At 37.1% G+C, this 20,300-nt stretch overlaps 1 protein-coding gene across 2 annotated transcripts in view; it reads left to right on the forward strand.

The window, feature by feature from the left end:
• Window positions 1-765: 765 nt before the first annotated feature.
• The window catches only part of MBTPS2 (membrane bound transcription factor peptidase, site 2), a 30,570-nt gene continuing 11,035 nt past the window's right edge, over window positions 766-20,300 (forward strand). For both annotated transcript variants that reach the window (XM_065741466.1, XM_065741467.1), the window contains exons 1-8: window positions 766-874; window positions 5,266-5,414; window positions 7,052-7,190; window positions 10,772-10,875; window positions 13,200-13,327; window positions 16,189-16,307; window positions 17,263-17,443; window positions 19,831-19,925. In XM_065741466.1, the coding sequence (XP_065597538.1) occupies window positions 800-874; window positions 5,266-5,414; window positions 7,052-7,190; window positions 10,772-10,875; window positions 13,200-13,327; window positions 16,189-16,307; window positions 17,263-17,443; window positions 19,831-19,925 (990 nt within the window). In that variant the 5' untranslated portion in view covers window positions 766-799. The remainder of the gene's footprint in view (window positions 875-5,265; window positions 5,415-7,051; window positions 7,191-10,771; window positions 10,876-13,199; window positions 13,328-16,188; window positions 16,308-17,262; window positions 17,444-19,830; window positions 19,926-20,300) is intronic.

Below are 20,300 nucleotides of genomic sequence, written 5' to 3' on the forward strand. Positions count from 1 at the left end.
CATATAGAAAATACAGACTGTGGGTGGTGTTATGAGCACTACTCCTAACAGTCCTCCCAGCTTTTCCACAGCACAGCCAACACATCAAAGCTGAAGAACTGACAAACTGTTTTTGGTAGTGTCCTGAGTACTGACAAATGGAGGCTGAGGAAAGTTCATCTGGTGCGCACACGGAGAGGTAAATGAAAGCCACAAACGGCAGAGGGCTCCCCCATCACTGGAGTCTTCATTGCTAAAAATAACTTTTTAAGAAATAATGAGATAATTGAGAGCACGACAGTGGTTTCTGTTACTTGTTTCTTGGGGGGAAGAGGTCAACGTCGCCGTTTGCTCGAGAAAATAAGTATCGCTTTTGCTTGCCGTTTGCTTTGTACTTGTTCGCCTTTAACAGTTAAACTTGGAAACGCTCTGAGAAACCAGCCTCGTGGCACACCTCTCTCCTAGCACTGACGGAGGCAAAGTCTAACACGTCAGAAACAGAGAGAGCATCAGCCCTTCGTCAAAGCGAAGCGGGGCAGGATTCCCTCCGCACTGCCCCCCCCACCCCATCCCGAGCCAATTGCGCATGCGCGGCCGTGCCTGGGGTCTAGCGCGAGCGGGAGGGACGGCCGGCTCTCTGCGCACGCGCATACCTGGGCGGCCCGCCTCCATGCGTCATGGCGTCACCTGGCCAATCTCGTCACATGGCCCGGAAATGTCCGTGCGGACAATGCAACCAGCGGAGAAAGGTTCCGGGGCACGTTTAGTTCCGGGAGGCTCCTCAACGTGAGCATCCGCGGCCGCCGGCTGAGCTGCCACAATGATCCCGATCCCGGTGGTGGTGTGCGTGCTGGGGGGCTGGTGCGCCGTCTACCTGGCGGATACGCTGCTCAAGGTGAGGGCTGTGGGCGCAGAGCTCAACGGGAGCCCTAGGCGGGTCAGTCGCGCCGCTTCCGCCCCCCCTCACCCCTCTGGACCGGTGGCATCCGGCACTGCCGCCTGCCAGAGGCCTCTCCGCCTCCCTTCCCTCCTCGGGTGCCGGCCACAGCCGCGTGGAGCCGCAGCATCCCTGCCCGAGCCCTGCAGGCTTGGATCCCATCAGTCAGAATTAATAGCTATCTCAGGCCGCCGGGTCCGGAGCGATCCCCCGCCGTTCCCATTGGGACCAGTAGTAGCACAAGAAATAGGAGGAAAATGTAAAATGAATGGTTCCACCTCGAATTCTCTTGCTTTTTTAGGTTAATGCTACAGTGCAGGAGCTGCTCTGTTTCTACCAAGTACAGGCAGGGCCTAGCGGTATCAAAGTAACAAGCGTTCGTTTTGTCACTACTGTGAAACACTGGGAAAAATGCTTTGAGGAAAGCTGCGTTATAGCCGTCGAGGACACTCAGAAAATTTAGTAGCTCCCCCTGCTGCTAATTGTCATAGAGCAACCACAGCTCGGTCAGCTTTAATGGCGTAAATAACAAAAAACAAACAAACAAACAAAAAAAGAACTAACAACAACAACAAAAAACAAGTACTTTACCTGAAGATCCTTCAAATTTTAATACATGAAGTCTATACTACATATATATATTATTTAATATATCAAGGCTATATTTCGTAACAAGCACAACATTGTTTGGAACTACGTTAGAGGATTGGCTGAACGCAAGAAGAGCTCCCGGATAAGTGAGGCACTCTAAAACCCATCAGGTAGATCAGTCAGCAGGCCGATGTGCTTCTGTTGATAGTGTTGTGTCTGATGAAAAATCTCAAGCTGAATTCACATAGCAGACTCTTGCGGCATGGTGCTGAGACCAGTTTGTATCTCTGAGATTTTGAAGACTTTTCAGAATTAGAGCTTAAAGTAATTCCTTTTTGTGAGTATGAAGATTGCTGCTTTTCTGGGAGCCTGTACCTGCGCCTAGAATCAGCAAAGGAGAAGAAAAACCTATGCTGTGTGGAGGCAACTTAGTAACTGCTTTATATTGAGAAAGAAAGGAGAATGTCTGGAATGCTCTAGTGAGCAGGAGAGTCCAGGAGTTAAATTGTAACTTTGATGTTTTAACTACAAGCTATCAATAATAATTGATACTCTTGTCTGGAAGTATGTGATAACTGTTTCGGTACATCTTACTGCTAGATTGATAAGTTTCATTTCTAGTACCACGGTGAAAATATATGGGTTAAATAACAAGATTATGTAATTGGGAAACTTGTGTTTGTTTTAAATCTTCCACCACAGTCATAACTCTAAACTGCTAGCAATTGTAGCAAACTGCCTAGATGTCCAGTCTCTTGCAACTTGAGTACAGGAAAATGGCATACAGAACATGAGTGAAAAGTACTGGAGTACTTTTCTGTGAATTATGCTGACAGTGTTTTGGGCAAGAGAAGGATATGTGCTGTAACTTGATGTTTATTCTGTAAATTTTTTTTGGCGTGCAATATCTCTTGCTCAGTTTGGTGTCATCATTTTTGTTCAGATTTCAAGCATTTTTGTTAATCAATCTCACTCTTTGGGACTCTGTAGTATGAAAGGTAGAGCTTTGTGTATGAATGTCATTTTGCACAAATAAATTCACATAACATTGCTTGAATTACAAGATACATTTGTGTTAGCCAATCAGCAATGAATCAAGCTGCGATTTAAAAAGTTCCTCTTGTTGCTCTTCATTGAACCACTGATAAGAAAGCTTCTTGATGAAGGTTGGAGCTTACAGGAGGGTGTCACTTAGGCAGACCCCTGAATTGCTATTCCCCAGCATGCTAAGTCACCCCCTTTCATTGTGCCTGAAGGACCAGGGATGCGAAAAGGGTGGAAGGTTGTCCCTCCTTCTGCTATCAGAAATAAAAGACGCTTTAGGCCCATTCACTCAAGGTTAGCCTTCAGCTTTTAAGGTCAGGAAGCTGAAATGGTCCAGGGCTTTTGAAACAGACTTTGTCAGCACAAAAGAATGTTAAGGGTTCCTTCTTGCTGGCAGATATTTATGGAGCTCCTGGAGTATTTAGTAGGCGGTCATTACTTTGAAACATTGCATAAATAAAAAGGGTATTGCTTTTGTAGGAAAATTAATGTAGCAGAGATCACTTAGTTCAAGTCAAAGAACTGAACCCAGGTCTGTGTGGAGGAGGATTGAGATGAAACAAAGAGTAATAACATGCCTCATAACAGGGCAAGATGGTGCATGTCGTAATGTTGTGATCCTATTGCGCTCAGGATAGAAGGAACAAGAGTTTGCTTAGAGCTTTTTAATACATTTTTAGATGAGTGTGGTCACTTGTTTCAAGGAATGCTGTCATTTAGTGATTATGAATACCATTTACAAATCAAAGTTATTTTTTGTGCTTTTTGGCAGATGTACTGTTCAAGAATCCCACATTTCTCATTAAGAACTGCATATTTGTTTATGCCTTGCTAGTACAGAAGGGCTGTGGTTTGGTTAGAAAGAATTTGAAGGGATGCATTAGTGGAATTCTGAGGGGAAAAATGCTTGTTATTTTTGTATGTGGTTAAGAGAACAGATATTTTTGAAGTGCCAGATCTCTATTTCTGATTATAATGCTTATTTGTTTCCTTTTTGGCTGGTTGCTTTTTGTTTGGTTAGGTTTTGAGGTGTTTGGGGATGTTTTTTTTTTCTTTTGATCCTGTGTGAACTGAGCTGGATACATGTATTTACTGAGCCAATTTCTCAAGTCAGATATACTTAATATCATGCATATTTTTGTTCTTAATTATCAGATAGATTATGTGAGCAGGCTTTTTTGTTTGTTTGTTCCTATGGCCTATGTGTTATTTGTAGAAGTGTAATATTCTTTGTGATCTATTAAAGGTAGGCTAGCAAATGCTGATCTGGCCATGGATAGTAAACTTAGCAGTGTTGCAGGGAATGACTGACCAGGATTGACTAGGGGATACATTACAACAAAAATTTTTGTGGTTGTCCTCAGCTGACTGAACAGAAATATGACTAAAATCAATACATTGTAGAAGGAAGTTACACAGAAACATGTGAGTAGAAAGAATAATATGGGAAGCTGTTACTTGAAATATTTTTTGTCATTTATTTTTAGTAAATTTCAGTTTACATTGTAATTAATTCAACAGAATGAGAAAAGCTATGAGTATGGTTGTGGAAGATACGATACGCTGCTCATTTCCCACCACTACCACAGAAGGACAGAAGTAATGCAAGGAACTTGGCAAGTTCTAAATTTGTTTCAAGAACCATGGAAGACAGCCAGGAACATGTAAAGTTCTTTCTAGGGGCATAGGGGTGACTCTTGTGAGCCATACATTCCTGACATCTTCAGTAGGTGCTGCTCCTCATAGGGAATACCAGGAGCAAATCTATAGTTCAGAGAGCTCTGAAGACTTGTCTGTGTTATGTCAGACACACTCCTGCTCAGATACACCTTTCCTCAGCTACAGATTTCTCTTTTAACTTCTAAGGAAAGCTGCTCTTCATTTGGCTTTCTGATACTAGCTTCCAGGAAGCAGGCTGACAAAAGACTACTGAGAAAACCAGCAGCATATATTATAAAATAGCAGTTGCAAAACTACCTCTATTGGTTTATAATGTGCAGTAAAGTATTAATTATATAGACCATAGGTTGCATTGATTATGAAGACAAATATAAGGAGAAATCTTTGGAACTACTAGGAAGGTGTACCAAGAGTATCTTGAAATGCTGTAAAATGATTGCTGTTGCAGAATAGGCTGATAATTTTAAAGCCCTTCTGCCTTTCTGGTAGTATGATCACATATTTCAGGTCTCTTCAGTCATGGTCTGTGTTTGAAAAGTAGACCTCATTTTTACCCTTGCTAAAGGATACTCCCACTGCTGATCTGCATCTCACCAATATAAGAAACAAGCTGATGCCAGCAGAAAGCTAAGAGAATGTGTTTTTCTTTACTGCAGTTTTAAAAGCATTTACTAAAATATAATTATACAGAAATACCATCAAAGTTCATTTTTAGCCTTTTTATCCAGACATTTAAAAAATCACTTGAAGTGATTTAACAATAGTAAAGATAATAAAGATCTTATTTGCTAAATACCACTGAATACCCAGTCTCTCTCATAATCCTAGAATTGCTGTGATTTACTCAAAACAGTGGCATAGCTTTTTGTATTATATGTCATACCTAGGGGTCAAACTGCAAGTAATGTGCAGGACACGTACCTGAAGTTATATGTTTGTCTTTATGTGTGAATGGATCTGACTTACTGCTTGGTCACAAAGTGCAGAATCTTCCTTAAAGTTTTGGGTTAACCTAACTTTCCATTGTTTTGCAGTCATCCAGCTCTTTGAAAGCATCTTATGAAGACTGGTTGGTGAACTATGGCTTGAGTGTCTCTCCTTTCCACATGCGATGGCAAACAGCACTCTTCAACCGGCAGTTCTACAGCTGGGGGAGGTGGAAACCCAGATTTCTGTATTTATGGTATACATTCAGGATTTCTTTTTTTTTCTGTCAAATGTGTACAGAGGCAGCAACTATCACCATGTCTATGCCTTTTATCCATAGCAGTGGAATGGTAGATGTGGTTATTACAGTAGGCTAACATTAAATTGAACAAACATAGTAGCTGTAAATGTACCATACTAGCATAAGTCTATCTCCTCTGCTAGAAATGAAATAGCTAAGTTACTCATGGTGGTACTATAGAAGTAGAAATCCATAATCTGTATTTCTACCTATTGTTTGAGCCATTCGTAGTTCTTAAATACAGAGCTGTTACATATAATACAGTATGAGGAGGCAGATGTGAAATCAGCTTCTCATATCCCGTGTCTATCCATTACTGTACACAGAGTTTTTTTCTGATCATGCCCCTGTTGCCAGTCATTTCCCAGGCATTCAGCAGCTATATGTAGTCAGAAGCACATTGCACTCGTTCTGTCTTTTACTTGCCTGCTCTTTTCCCTGCTAAGATTGCATAGGTTGCAGTGGGTAAATTAGCAGAGTGGTTAGTATGGATGCTTCTGGACTGGTTTGGGAAATTATTGCTGAATTGCCTTCCTACTGTTACTGTATATCCAATCTGAAAATAAAGAGGAGTAGGGCTTGAATTTATTTTCATTTCCTATATTGCTGCTCTCAGAGAGGTAGTTGTGAAAAAGAATTCTGCTTCATATTGGTTACTCTAGCTACAAGTGATTTTTGATTTTAAATAGTTCTATATCAATCACAATTTTTAGTGTTTATAATTTATTACAGTATAATATTTATGCCTCTCTAATCAACATTATAGGTACATATTGATTAAAACAAATTTGTTAATTCTCAGGGAATCTTATTAAGGATAGTAAAAGAACTATTATGCTATTGTGTAAAGAAGAGCTAGCAAATTGAAATACTTTAGCTAGAAAATAAACTTTATTGCATCCTTCAAGTATTAGAATACTGTAAAAGAATAATAATGATGAATAAAAATCAACCAGTATATGGGCTGATCTACACTGAAATGTTTTTCAACATAATGATTTTAATAAATTAAATGAATGAGAGGAAAAAGAATTTTGAAGTAATTGATTTTAATCTAGTATTGCATTTGTATCTTCTGATTTTTCATCTTTAAGAAGTTTGAGCCTCATGTAAATATTGTTTATCACTTTTTTATTGCTGTTGAGGAAGATGCAAGAATGTATGTATGCTATCTCTTCACTCAATCCACATTTCTAAATACGTGATGGTGCAGCACAGCATGTTAAATTATACATTGTAAAATTATGTTTTTGTTCATGGCAAGTTACTCATTTTGGGTAACTGAATAAAGATCAGAATATGTAAGAACAGCTAAAAATATTCGAAAATAAATCAAGACCTCATTTGAATGTCAAACATTTATTAAACAATGAAATTGTTGTACAAGTTTGTGTTACTGATATGGTATTCATGCTGTTAGCTTCCTTCAGCTAATGTTTTTATATTATATTGTTGATGTGTGAATAGTAGTAGCACTGGGTAAGTTTTGCCCTACATGTTTTGTCTGTTGTGCTAATGTGGTTAAGTATCCAGAAAATATGCACTATCTTCTAGTGCCTATGCATCTCTTGACTATTTTCCTGTCCTTGTAGGTTCAGCATGGGAATGGTGTTTGGTATAGTTGCCATGTTTGGCTCTGTGATTCTTCTTGGAAAGACACTGATGCAAACACTGACACAGATGTTGACTGAGGCACCAACAGCCCAGAATGATCGTATGCTGCAAGTTGTGGTAAGTGTTCTCAAGTCTTCATTTGAGGGTTGTGAGCTGATGCTAACCATCTTCTTAATGAGATATACAATACTTAAATCCTCCCATGTAAGAATAATCTAACAGCTGATACTCATTTAAATAAAAATTTGCTGGTTTATTATCAGCCTATCAACCTAAAATGTGGTGGTGGTGGTAAAAAAAATGGGAAGACAAATAAAGGGAAATACGTGGCATATCTTATATTAAATATTCTCAGAAGTGAGAAAGCTTTTGAAAACCTTAAGATTATTATATTACTAAGAATACAAAACAGCAGTAAGAATTTACCTTCTATGAACAGTAGAGGCAATGGTGGTCTTGAAGTTTGCAAAACTAATCCATAATCCACAGGAAGAGAGGTGTTCTCTTTCATTTATTACTATACAAAGTGTTAGTGGGAAGGGAAGGAATTGTAAAGAGCTTTGTGTTATTGTGGAAGCAAAGATTCATTAGTGAGGAGATGGCACATTTTTCAAATGTTTAAGGGCCTGTGCCTAATTTACAGTAAACTGAGGGTCCTGTTTCTGGTAGTATCTGTTCAAAGGCTTAGTAACAATTTGTTTCATGGATATCTGATGATGGACAATATTATTTTAGAAAGCAATGTCTCTTATAGATGGGTTGAGATTGCAAATGCTGTCTTTTTTATGTCTTGCTTCAAAATGTGTTAAGGCAGTAATGGAAGAAATGGCATTGCACTTAGAGCAGTTTTAACCTTGGGAAGATTTCTAGCTATCCTTATTTCTCCAAGAATGCTCTGTGGGAAGAATGTGTAGGCAGATTGCTCTGCCTTCCACTGTATGTCTGTGATACCCAGCCATTTTTATCTATTTTAGTATTCAGTTGAGTGAACTGGGGATTGTGTGCTTCTGTGATAGACCTTCTCATAAGTGCTGAACTGACTGTTCATTAGCATGTGCTATAAACTCAGTGCATTTGGTATGGTTTAGATTTGTTTCACACATACAAGGTGAATACAGCAAATGCAGTATGTGTTGGAAAAGCAGGCAACCTGGGAGAGAAGTACTGGTACTGCTGCTGTAGTCCTCTAGTCCACAACCTGCTCCTGAACTGTCTCCAGAAGTAGGCAGGAGTGAGTGGGAAGCCTTGGTGGTGTGCTGTGTGTCCAAGTGAGCACACGCTGAACATGAGACTGAAGATTTCTCATTTACCTGCAAATAGGGCTCATCCTAAGAATGTATGTTTATTACATTCCAGAATAAGAAAAACGTCCTGAACGTTTTCTTTCTTTTTATTATTTTTTGAGATTATTTCCTGATCTAATGGGTGGCAACTGAGTTCATGGTAGGGGAGTTGGAACTAGATGATCTTTAAGGTCACTTCCAGCCCAAGCCATTCTATGATTCTATGGATCTATCTGCTTTTTTGAAACCACAGTACAATGATCATATGCAGTATTCCTCAATTTCTCTGTGTAAGTAATGTAAATAAAAGGGAAGCAAAGTAAAAACAAGCCTTTGGAAGTAATCTGGTGTGAACTGTAACTATGAAAGCTGAAGTATAGCATAATATTAACAATTTCAGACTGGAATGGATTCCTCAGTAACTATGTATTGGCAGTATCACTGCACTCAAACCGAGGACAGTTAGTACTGAAGAGGATGAAATGTGTAGGGATAATGTACTGTCATGTATGGGGAAGAGATTACTTCTCCTCAGCTGACTTGTGGTTCTCCTTCTTTCCTACCTTATTCCTTCATTTCTGAAATGAATTATAGACAGCTGATAATTCTGCTTTCAAAGAGTTTAAGTATTCTGTTTGAGGGAAACGTGGTAGCATAAGTTGACACTAACAAGTGACTCAGATGAGGTTGCAAATAATAAAAAGTGAGGAAAGTCTTCTCATTTAAATTAGTTACCTTTATGTTTCATAAATGATCAATTACCTTAGAAGAGAGAGAGTCAATTGCTTCCTTTTTCTAAAAAAAAAAAAAGATGTTTTTGTTAACTATGTTTCAGCATTTGGCATGGATCTGCTTAGCATTTAACCTTCAGTTTTGGTGAAGGGGAAATACAGCTCTGCTTGAGTTCTATTGCTTAAGATTTTTGCACCTTTCCTCCTTTATTTCATTCATGTACTTTATTTAAAATATCCATCTGTAGGTAACTGGGTTCTTTTTTTAGCTGCCCCCTCTTGTGTTGGCTGCCTGTTAACAAAAACAGGGAAGAAGCAGATCATCTATTAGAAAAGAATTTCTTTTAATAAAGGCATTCCTAAAAGACCGTGAAATATAAGATTCTAACTACTGCATGAATCCTTCATTATATTTAGATTCCCTTTTGGGTGTATCTTAAACTTGCTTCTTTTCATGAGCACTGAAAGCATTCGGTGCTGTTTTCTCATATTCTACTATCAGGGTGGCACTAAGATGCCGTTTGTTGCTGTCTGTCCTTCCATGTATGCAGAGCACAGATCCTCTGAGAACAACATTTAAGTGAACCATTAGTGCCACCAGCTGATGCTTTAATAGCAGCAATGGATGCTTAACAAGTGAATAGCAGTTGTCTTCATACAGTGAGGTAGGACTGCTGTGCCAGTTAAGATGAAAAACTTGGTCATGATCACAGTCTGAACAGAATTTGTGAAATGATTCAGTATAACACTAGTGAAAATGGTCCTCTGAAGGATTTCGTTTAGAGAGTTAGTCTCATCAAGCTGTTGCAGAGTTCTGCTTAGGTAGTTAAATGGCAGCTGAGAGGATGTGGGAGATGAACAGCCCTCTGTCCCATGGAGAGAGATAGGATGGTTCCTCCTTCTCTGACTTGTGCCTTCTTTGGAGTCTGGCTGAAGGGAGCTAGTGCAGAGAGGAGCTGGGATGTGGTGGGAATCCACAAGATTAGGAGGAATGTGGAGCATGCACGTTATATGTTAATCAGTTAAAATAATATCTCCATTGCAAGTGCTTTTTAAATGTTCATTTGCCATATGTAGACTGCCAAAACTTGAACAATAGACAGAACTCACCTTTTTTTGATCTTTTAAATTTGGGGTGATTTTGTGTTTTATGTATGGAGAGAAGGGAGACTGACAATTCCAGTTGAAGGCTGGTAGGTGTGTTTGTTTTTTTTAGCTTTTAGGACTCATGATTTAAGTGCAATATATTTCTCCTTTTTTTTTTTTTTTGAAGAGTGGATCTCAGTAGCCACATGACTGTCTGCAGCACAGTGTAAAACACTGCTCACAGTGCCAAGCCTCTTTCATTATATTTGAAGGCTGCATATGTGTTTATAAACTTCTGGAGCTTAATATAAAGTAGGACACGCAGTTGTGGGGACCAAGTAGGAAGGATGAAGGCTTTCTTACCTAGAGAGATTTTCAACCTTTAACAAAAGAATATGATGTATTCAGTGTATTTTAAAATATATTGAGTAAACTGAGTGAAGAGTAACAAACCAGCAGTGCTGTGTGAGTGGCTCTTACTGTGTTGGTGGGCTGAGAAAGCTGAGTGAGAGCAGCAAGGATAGAGACAGAGTGATATGTCTTTGTACCTCTTGGTTTCCTAGTGTGTTTTGTTTTGTTGTCATGCCCACATGAACAGGTGCCTGGTGTAAATTTGCCTGTCAGCCAGCTGACCTATTTCTTCTCTGCAATCCTCATCAGTGGTGTGATACATGAAGTCGGCCATGGGGTGGCAGCTATTCGGTAATATAAACTACTTTTCTCTTAACTACGTGCCAACAAAGCCTAATATTCCAGAGTTATTTAATTACAGGGGATTGTTGTTAGCGTTTCTTCAGCTTTTCTTGAGAATCCATTTATTCTTTATTTCATAACTTCCTGAGATTTTAAGTTTCTAAAGATATACAATAAAGGACAAAGTTTTCATAAAGTGTGTATTCTACAGATCATGAGAAAGGAATTCTGCTTTGTAAATACACCACGCTGCATCGGGTTTAAAATAATTCTGCTTTTAAGTGATCCTGTTTTTCATGCAGTAGTTGTATCTCTGGAGCTGCAGCATTTGAAGAGGACTTGCATGCTATTGTACGATGGTATTTAAAAATAGAGTTAAGATTAATTTGTTAAACACAGCTTGTGAAGTAGCATCTGAAAAGGCTGAAGCAGCAACTCAGTCAAATGTGATTTGCCCCTGTTAATCTCAGCGATGTGTGAATTTTGGATGAGAATTTTAATTATCACTTAAATGTGATGATTACTGTGGAAAAAAAGTTACATGACATGGTTAGTCATTACACTTAAATGACACTCCAGCATAGGAGAGTTAAGTGGTGCTTTCTGGAGCTGATTTTCAGATGTTCTCTACATTTCTCCTAAGCTTCACATGCATTAGATGTCCCATGGGCATGAAGTCCTAAATTGTTTTGCTGATTTTCTTGAGTGTAGGAAGACATGACAGCATCTAAACCTGTTACTACCTGGTTTATGGCCCTGAACATTCTCAGTCAAAGTAATGATGTGGGTCCCTATTTACCATACAATTCATTTATCTTCAACCTTGGTTTCTCTATTCAATGTTTTTGTCAATGGAGGAAGAAGTTCTTACTCTTGCACATCCCACAAAAGGAAGAGCTAAGAAAATTTCCTAAAGGTGCTGCTGGTTAATTGCAGAGTATTCAGGAGTAACTATAGAGCTGTTTCTGACGTTTGTAACTCTTATACATAGTATGGTATAAGAGTGGTATGATACTTTCACTCAAGATCTGGGGTGATGGCTTGAATATTCAGCTTCAGTTTATGTTAAAACTTGATTCTCATCCATTTTTAGGATAAAAAATAGTATTGTCCAATGTAAAATTGCTATTGGTTAAGATAGACTTAAGTGATTTTTTACTGTTGCTGGTTTTTCCCTGTTTTTGTTTGTTCGTTTGTTTTTGTTTTGGGTCGTTTTTCCTCCTAGTACAGGTTGGGTATATAGTGCTGTCACAGTCTATCCTCTGGTTTTACTAAACAGCTGTACAATGGAAAGATTCTATTTTTTATTATTGTTTATGATAATAATGTTTTTTGGCAAATCACTTTGACTCTCTGAAATTGATTATACGCTTTCACCAACTTCAGTTCAAGATAGTATTGGCTATGAAATATAAAAGCTTAAGATATTTGAGTCTCATCTTAGTCAAAGCTTATGCCAAGAGTCTTTTTTCCAGCCTTCTTCTACCCAAGTAATGAAGTACAGAATGGCTACAAGCGTGCAGATTTCTTATTTGTAGTGAGGGCAGATCGTATGGTGAATGCAGGGAATTCATGTATTCACTCATTCATTTTGCATAGATTTTTATCTTTTCATGATTTTATGTCTTCTTTCATTTTATATGCACCTCATTCTTGCAGCTGAGATTGTACAAAAAGGACCTAACTATAATGCTATACACAGTGTACTGCCACACACGCACACACAAAAATTAACTGATTTGTGCCTGGTTTGCAACAACTGTCTTTGAACACGATTGCCACACCTCTATAAATCCCTTATGAAATATGTAGCTTTCAAGGGAACCAAAAAGTGCCCTTTGTAAGTGTACCTGTCAAAAGGAAGGCATAGCTTTTCCAGGTGACTTTTTAGAGATTACTTTGAAATTGAATCATAAAAGTTATCATTTTTTACTTTAACGTTGACTCTAATGTTTGAATAAATAAGCAATTATTACTTCAATAAAGTATATATTACTTCAGATAAAGCATATATTACTTCAAAGTGGTTTCTTTTTCTTTTTTTTAGAAGTATTTAATGCATTACTGTTGCTTAGGAAGCAGAAAAGAAGTTGAACTTGGTGTTTATTTTTTACCAGCCTCGCAAACACTCGTTGCACGAAAGTGGCAATTACTGCAGAAAATACTCTCTAGTTTAATTATCTTTCTGTCCTTCATGTTATGAAAAATCAGTCAGTTTTATAATTATAGTTTCTGTCATTCTCATAGTCAAAAATACACGTGCTATGAAGAATGTCACAGTTCTTCATTTCCTAGTGTACAATAGCTTGCATTTTTCTTTTTCTTTTTTTAAGAGAACAAGTACGATTTAATGGATTTGGGATTTTTATCTTCATTGTCTATCCTGGTGCATTTGTTGACCTCTTCACAACGCACTTGCAACTAATATCACCAGTCCAGCAATTAAGAATATTTTGTGCAGGTAATATTTTGTGCTCTTTTGTAAGTCTGCTTAGCACAGTTGTTTTATAGGGGTTGCTTGTAAATCTTTGGTAGATGACTGAACATTTAAAATGAAGAAACATTAAAAACTTCTGTTTACCTAAAGGTGATCATTCTGTTCTGAACCTAAAATTGTGATGTGGTAATTTTGTTCTTACATTGTTTTCTGAGAGAGATAGTTCTGTTCCTAGGAGTTTGAGTACATTTTCCTGCCTTGAAAAATGTTAAGTCTTAGGTCTGATTTAGAATACTTATAGATGTGGCTGAGAAAAAGATGTAGTTTCTGCTAATCCTCTCCCACTAGCATAAGCTCTTAGACCAGCTCAGGTACAGAAGCTCCTTTGACTCTTCTTGCAGATTGAATGGCCTAAATAGTGAAATACTGGAACATACAAACTGGAAAATGCTCAGACAGAAGGTTAGTGATACGAGAATGCCATTTGCTGTCACAAGTGAATATTCTTTTTTGATCACTACCATTTTCTGCAATAGGAGCAATGTGATTTTCAACAGAATTTTGAGTGATTTTCAATGAAGTGTGAGTTACGTTATTATATAGTTGACTGTGTTATGATGCTGCTATCAGAAGGAAACAAAGGCTAAGCCACAAACATCCAAAGAGAATCACAGTTAATGGCTCTAAATAAGCTTCCAAATGGTTTTGATTTGATGTCTTTCAGTCTAAAGAGAAATCCCTGGATACTGGGAATTAGAGAACCACTGCTGTGGAAACTTATACTGAGACTGTGTTATGCTTCAATTGCTTGTATTACTGACTTGTAGAGATAAAGAAGGTTCTCAACCTATTGAAGGAAAGAGAAAGCAATTAATGTCATGCTTCTATTTATGATAATGATAGTTTTCTGTTGCAGTGAGCAATAGAAAGCAGCCGGCCCATTGTACTATGTATGTATTAACGCTGTTTCTTGAATATTGTAATTATAAAGCTTTATAAAGAGTATTTTAGACTGGCACAGAAAAGCTTAGCAAAGCATACTGGCAAATTTTCATAGATCAGGTAAATAATCATAAATGTTAGGAATTTAAAGATATCTGTGCTCCAAATGCCCTAATGTACCAAAATCATTTGTTGCAATAAGCTAACTTATGAAACTCGTTTTCTCAAATTAATCAATTTCCATTTTCAGCTAGTATGAAGAGAAGAAAGAATAATTTTCAAAATTAGTTGCTCACATTTATTTCTGGAAGATAATCTAGAAAAATGAGTTAATATTCTGCAATAGAAAAGAATTGCTTGCATAGTTTGATGAGTGAACTTTTGTAATCATTTTGAGAAAACCTGAAATAGGGTTATACAAGGTAGGAACAAACACTGCAAGACTGTTTAGCATCAATAGCTTGTTATCACTTTGGTATAACAAATATATGCAGTGTTTTTTACAATTAGTGGTATGTATATTTCAGCACTAGGATGCTTTATGATGCTAAAATTTTATATTCAGTAAATTTGACTCTGTATTGATTTTCAGAGTAGTCAAATGAACCTATTATCAAATTTTCAGTATACTGAAGATCTGCTTTTACAGACAGAAACTTTTGGACTTTTATATGGTAGCTAAATATAAAAGCTGAACTTTACTGAATGTTCCTTTAGTAGCTCACTTATACTCTGGAGTTCAAAGAATATATCTGTTGTACAGCAGATGGCGTCATGAGTTCAGGAATAGTGAATGAGCATTCTTGTGAGGCTTACACTTTTAGCTCTCATTCCATGCCTAGTAATTAAAAAGTACTGCTGGGCAGCACTTGCTTATAGTAGCTCAAATTAACGTTTTTTTTTTTTTAATTATTATTTTATTTTGTCTTACCTTTAATAGAAAAAGAGAGTTAAACATTTTTGAAATATTATTTAAGGTATGTGAAGGGTTATGTGAAGTTTGCCTTCTAAAATATAAAGAATTGCCTCCAAGGATGAGGCTGTTCTAGCAAAATGAAATCTGTGGTATAGACATCCGTGTGCTTCTACGGGTATTCTCATTTTTAGGCTGTTTGTTTTCCTAAGGAGCACTTGGGATTAACTTGAAGCCTTTCTATTTTAGGCTTTTCTGCTGTGTTCCACACAGCAAACTGTGTAGATTATTCTATTAAGGCCTATGTTTTGTTGGCTGTTGGAAAGCATTTCTTGTCACTCTCCAGCAGTTCCATCAACTCTTTTTTTTTTTCCCCTTCACTTTACACTCCAATGACCACCTTGTTACAAAGCAATTTTGTTTCTGTCTTAGATGTTCAGACTTTGTTAAGCTAGAAAAAATAAAGGTTTTGTTTTAAGATAGAAGGTTAAAACAAAGTATTTTCTTAATATTTCCTTTGTTGCATTTGTTTGTGCACATATGCCTATGTGTGTTTGATAAAGATAATTGAATGCTGAAACATTTTATCTCATTATCTTTCAGTGAGATATAATAAAAAAACTCACAGAAACAGAAATTACTTTAAGAAACATCTATTCCTGGAAATGGCACCAAACTCAGCTGAAGTACTCAAGTACTTTCAATGTTTCTCATTTGTGCAGCATCAGAAACATTTCTGTACTGTAAATATAGAATTGAATCAAGCCCTCTTACCAAGCTGAAGCTCTCTAAGAAAGGAACAAGGAGACTTCAGCACTGAAAAGTTTTCCTGTGTTGGTCGTGCAAAATGTGTGTCCAAGAGCATAAATGAAATGAAAAAATATCTTTATTCTGAATGTTCTGCCATGAATTCATTTTTCATTAATTATTTCAGGAAAGTTAATTAAAAGTTAACATAAAAATCTTGCATTTCAAAAAACACCTTTGTGGTTATTATTGTTTATTTTAAAACGTCTTTTCCTTTTTTTAGGAGTGTGGCATAATTTTGTTCTTGGTGTTGTGAGTTTCATGGTTTTATTTCTGCTGCCAGCCATTCTTTTCCCCTTCTATTACACGGGTGTTGGGGCACTTGTCACTGAAGTAGCAGAGGTAAGAAAAGTTCATTATTGGTTTCATATTATACGGTTTGTGATCTGAGGAGTAGAGCTATGTCCCTTATCATCACAGTTAAATCTGGTCAGTGCAGTGCTCTTCAGAATCTAATACACTGTACGTTTTGTCTGCTTGAAGTTTGTTTCTTCGTCTCGTTTTTATGTATTAGTAAATGAATGAAGATGGCATGAATAGTTAAATACTACTAAGCATATTCTTAAGGCTGTTTAGATATTTGAGATGAGTTTTCAGGGCTTATTTCTGGGTGGTTTTTTGTTTCATTTAGTACTGATACCGGGTTAATCTACTTGGAAATCTATTATCACTCTGCTTACTGCTATCTGTTTTTAATGTTGGAGATTACTTTTCATGCTTCTTTGGTCAGCTGGAAGCAAAGTAGAGTTAGACTGCTGATTTTCTGGAAAGATTTTTTTTTTTCTGACTTAATAAAAGACAGCATGGTTGAAGAAAAGCAGAACTGAGAGAATTCAGTCTTTCTTAGATCTAAAAATGAGCAGATATAACTCACGAGGAGAATGATGTTTATTGTGCTTTATACTTCTAACAGTATAAGAACAACCTGCATTGTTGGAACATTTAGGGTATTAACTGAAGCTTCTTCAACTTAAAATGCTGGGAAAAAGCACAGCATATTAACGTGGATGAAAATAATTCAGATTTGAATAGGTCCCTGGAAACACTTGGAGACTTGCCTTTTTTCTTTTGCACTAATTAACTTTTCTTTGTGGAATATATTACTTTTAGAATCATAGATAGTAATGCTCTATCATTAGTGAAAATGGTGAGTTCCAGTGATGCCTCAGATTTTCTGTTAGTCTGAAAGTGACATCTTTACCTCAACGTTTAATGGATGTTCAGCATCCATTCAAATGTAAATGGATCCTTGTAGTTTTAACTATATTAACAAGACTGACTTAGTGTTTCTTCTCAGGATTCTCCTGCCAATGGACCAAGAGGTCTTTTTGTGGGAGATATTGTCACTAGTCTACAAGACTGCCCAATTTATGGTGTAGAAGACTGGAATTCCTGTCTGGGAGACATTTCACAGAAATCACAGATTGGCTACTGTATAAATGCAGCCACTCTACAGCAACTAAGCTTTCCAGCTAGAGGTATGGTTTTAAGTGCTCTCTTCAATATTTCATATTGTAGTTTTATCATGTCTTAAAAACTACTTTCTATTTAGGATTTCTTAGTGAAGACAGGTATCTCGTAAGTTGAGTCTGCTATCATGTCTTAAGCAGTGACCAATACACTTTTTCTTTTTGTGAAATGCAAAGGCAGGGAGGGGATAGATAAAATAATTCCTCTCGTCTTTCAGTCACTATACAAATATCCTGTATGATCAGAATAATGAAAGTTGCCTTTTCAGGATATTATATGACTTGGTTATTAGCAGTAATACAGTTATTTCCTCTATTTTGCTTCAGTTGTATGAATCAACTCAGTGATCTTTTGCAGCTGTAAATCCCATACATCACCTTATTACTTTGATCAACGTGACATTACAAATTGTGTGGCTTAACCCAACGATGTGCTTTATTACGGCCATTTCTACTGATGTTTCTCACTAGAGAGGTTTTATGTTTCATTTGGTTCTTCAGCCTCGCAGTTTCTTTGCCTATTAAACTCATATTTGTCTGGACTGCATACATTGCTTCTGGAAGTCAGTCTCTTTCCTTCTGTTTTCATTTATACATTGAAGTTCTTGTTACTGCAACAATTTACGCCAACAAAGAAGAAAAATGTGAACTGAACTAAGTTAGAACAATAAACAAAAATAAAGTAGAACAAAAATGAGCAGTCAAGCTAAATTGGCTGAATGTCTTGAGACGTGCTCTACAGCTCTCTGGAGTTTGATTTGTGGATGCATCCATGGAGACTGAATACCAGAGGTAAGGGGCTGCAGCTGGGCAAACTCAAGTACCTGTGCTTTTTGATGCATAATAGTTCTGATGTGAGATTGAAAAAGTAGTATTTTGAATTTTTTAATGTATAAGGAAAGTAATCTTACGGATGAAACTAAGATAAATAGAATGGAAACTAGTGGAGTACAGGTAAGATCATGCTTTTTAAAATGTAGCAGTTTGGATCATCCCTCTGAAAGTGAGGGTAGTTCTAGCAAATGTTTTCAGCTGGACCAGGATGGCAAGTAAGAACCTATTCTCAGATGCCATAGCTATATATTCTGAGATTCTACTGTTCTCTGAAATGTAATTTCAGAGTCATGGATAATAAAACTAAGTATTTCGCACCGGAATCAGTGCTATTTAGATTGAAATACTAGGGACTTAATACTAGAGACTCAATATTGCATCCGGGCTTGGTTGCTGTATTGTGTTAGCAGTTCGTCGCACTGCTGCATTCTAATCAGACCAGTCTGTCTGCATTTTCAGAGCCATAAGCCTCCAGCAGTGAGAAATATTCCCCTGAAATTAAATGAACTCCTTTCATTCTCTAGTAGCTATCATTTGTCAAAACCTTGACAGTTCACAACTAACATAAATACAGAGTATCAATAAAAATGTATATAGCAAATGGACCCTATCTATTTGACAATAAAACAAATGAAGGATAAACTATTTGAGTATGAAGCTATACAAAAAACAGTGCCCGAGGGACATTCTTGAAATTTAAAAAAAAAAAAAGTGTTTTCAATTTAGTTTATATGGGGAACTAATTTCATGGTCATTCACTATTCAAAAACATATCTGGTTGCTTCAGGGTACTTGAGGAAAGGATTGTATGGTACAGTGCTCGCACCTGTAAGCCCCAGGCATAAGGCTCAATGTTAATAGGCTGCTGCTTATGCAGCGTTAAATCAGCAACCAACAGCTCAGGCATGAGCTACCTAAGGAAAGCACCGCAGAGTTTCTGTAACACAGGTTCTTACAGTGACTATTCTTTTGAATTTCTTTTTTTTTTTTATATACTGTTGCTGTAAAGTTAAGCTGAATTACGATTTAGATGACATCAATAGAAAGATTCTGGACCAGGATTTAAAGCATCATTTTTTCACTGCTGCAGTTTTCAAGGCTTGGAAAGCTTTCAGAACCTGAATCTTGTAAAGGCATTTACATTTAATAGAAGACATTTTGAGACTTGGTTATTTCAATAGTCCACCAGTGAAATCGGTACAACAGCCAACATAAATCTCCATGCCAGCCCTTAATACAAGTTGGAGGCAATAGCTAAAATAATTCCTTAATTCATAGTGCTGAGAACACTGAAGTAATAGATCCCCTAGATCTATTACTAGATCTCAAGGAGATTATCAGGATGAAAAGTTCAGCATGTGGAATGATTGAAATCAGATGGTATTCTTAAAGTGGTAGAGCTTATTTTTAGTTGCAGTGAACCATAGCTGGGCTCTGTGATTTACTTTAATTCTTGAAGGCTACAAAAAGGTGATTTTATTTTATTCAGAGACTTAGATTTCTTTTTAGGAATTTCCTATACTATAATATTGATCTTTTGCTCTTTTGCCCATGTTCTTTAGTCTATAGACGACTCGATGGCACAGTTGAATGCTGTAGTAACAACAGCCTCACAGACATTTGCTTTTCATACAGCACTAACTTGGACAGCCATCGGGTAAGTTACTTAAAGTGCTTATTCTGTTAGGTAAATCTGAAATAGTTTAAATGAAGGTAGAAATATTCACTAATATTTGTATAGCATACTGAAGTGCTTAAAGAATACTTCTAGTCTGCATTATAGGTATATGAGTACATTACTTTTCTTATTAGTCAAAATACTGAAATTTTTCCCATGGTTGGTCAAGCAGTGACTGGAAGAACCAAGAAAGATCTTTTACTCCTCATTTAGGCAGAAACACACTTCCCCTATCGTCAAAATTTGATGTAGAACATTAGTGAGGAAAAAAAAAAACAACTTTGAAGAAGAGGGTTACATTTTTTATTTTCAAGCTTCAGTCTTTAAAGGTAGTGAACACTACAGGCAAACCAA

This window comes from Cyrtonyx montezumae, unplaced genomic scaffold, assembly GCF_038088225.1.
Source record: "Cyrtonyx montezumae isolate F1298 unplaced genomic scaffold, pur_monq_1.0 scaffold_3, whole genome shotgun sequence".
Lineage (NCBI taxonomy): Eukaryota > Metazoa > Chordata > Aves > Galliformes > Odontophoridae > Cyrtonyx > Cyrtonyx montezumae.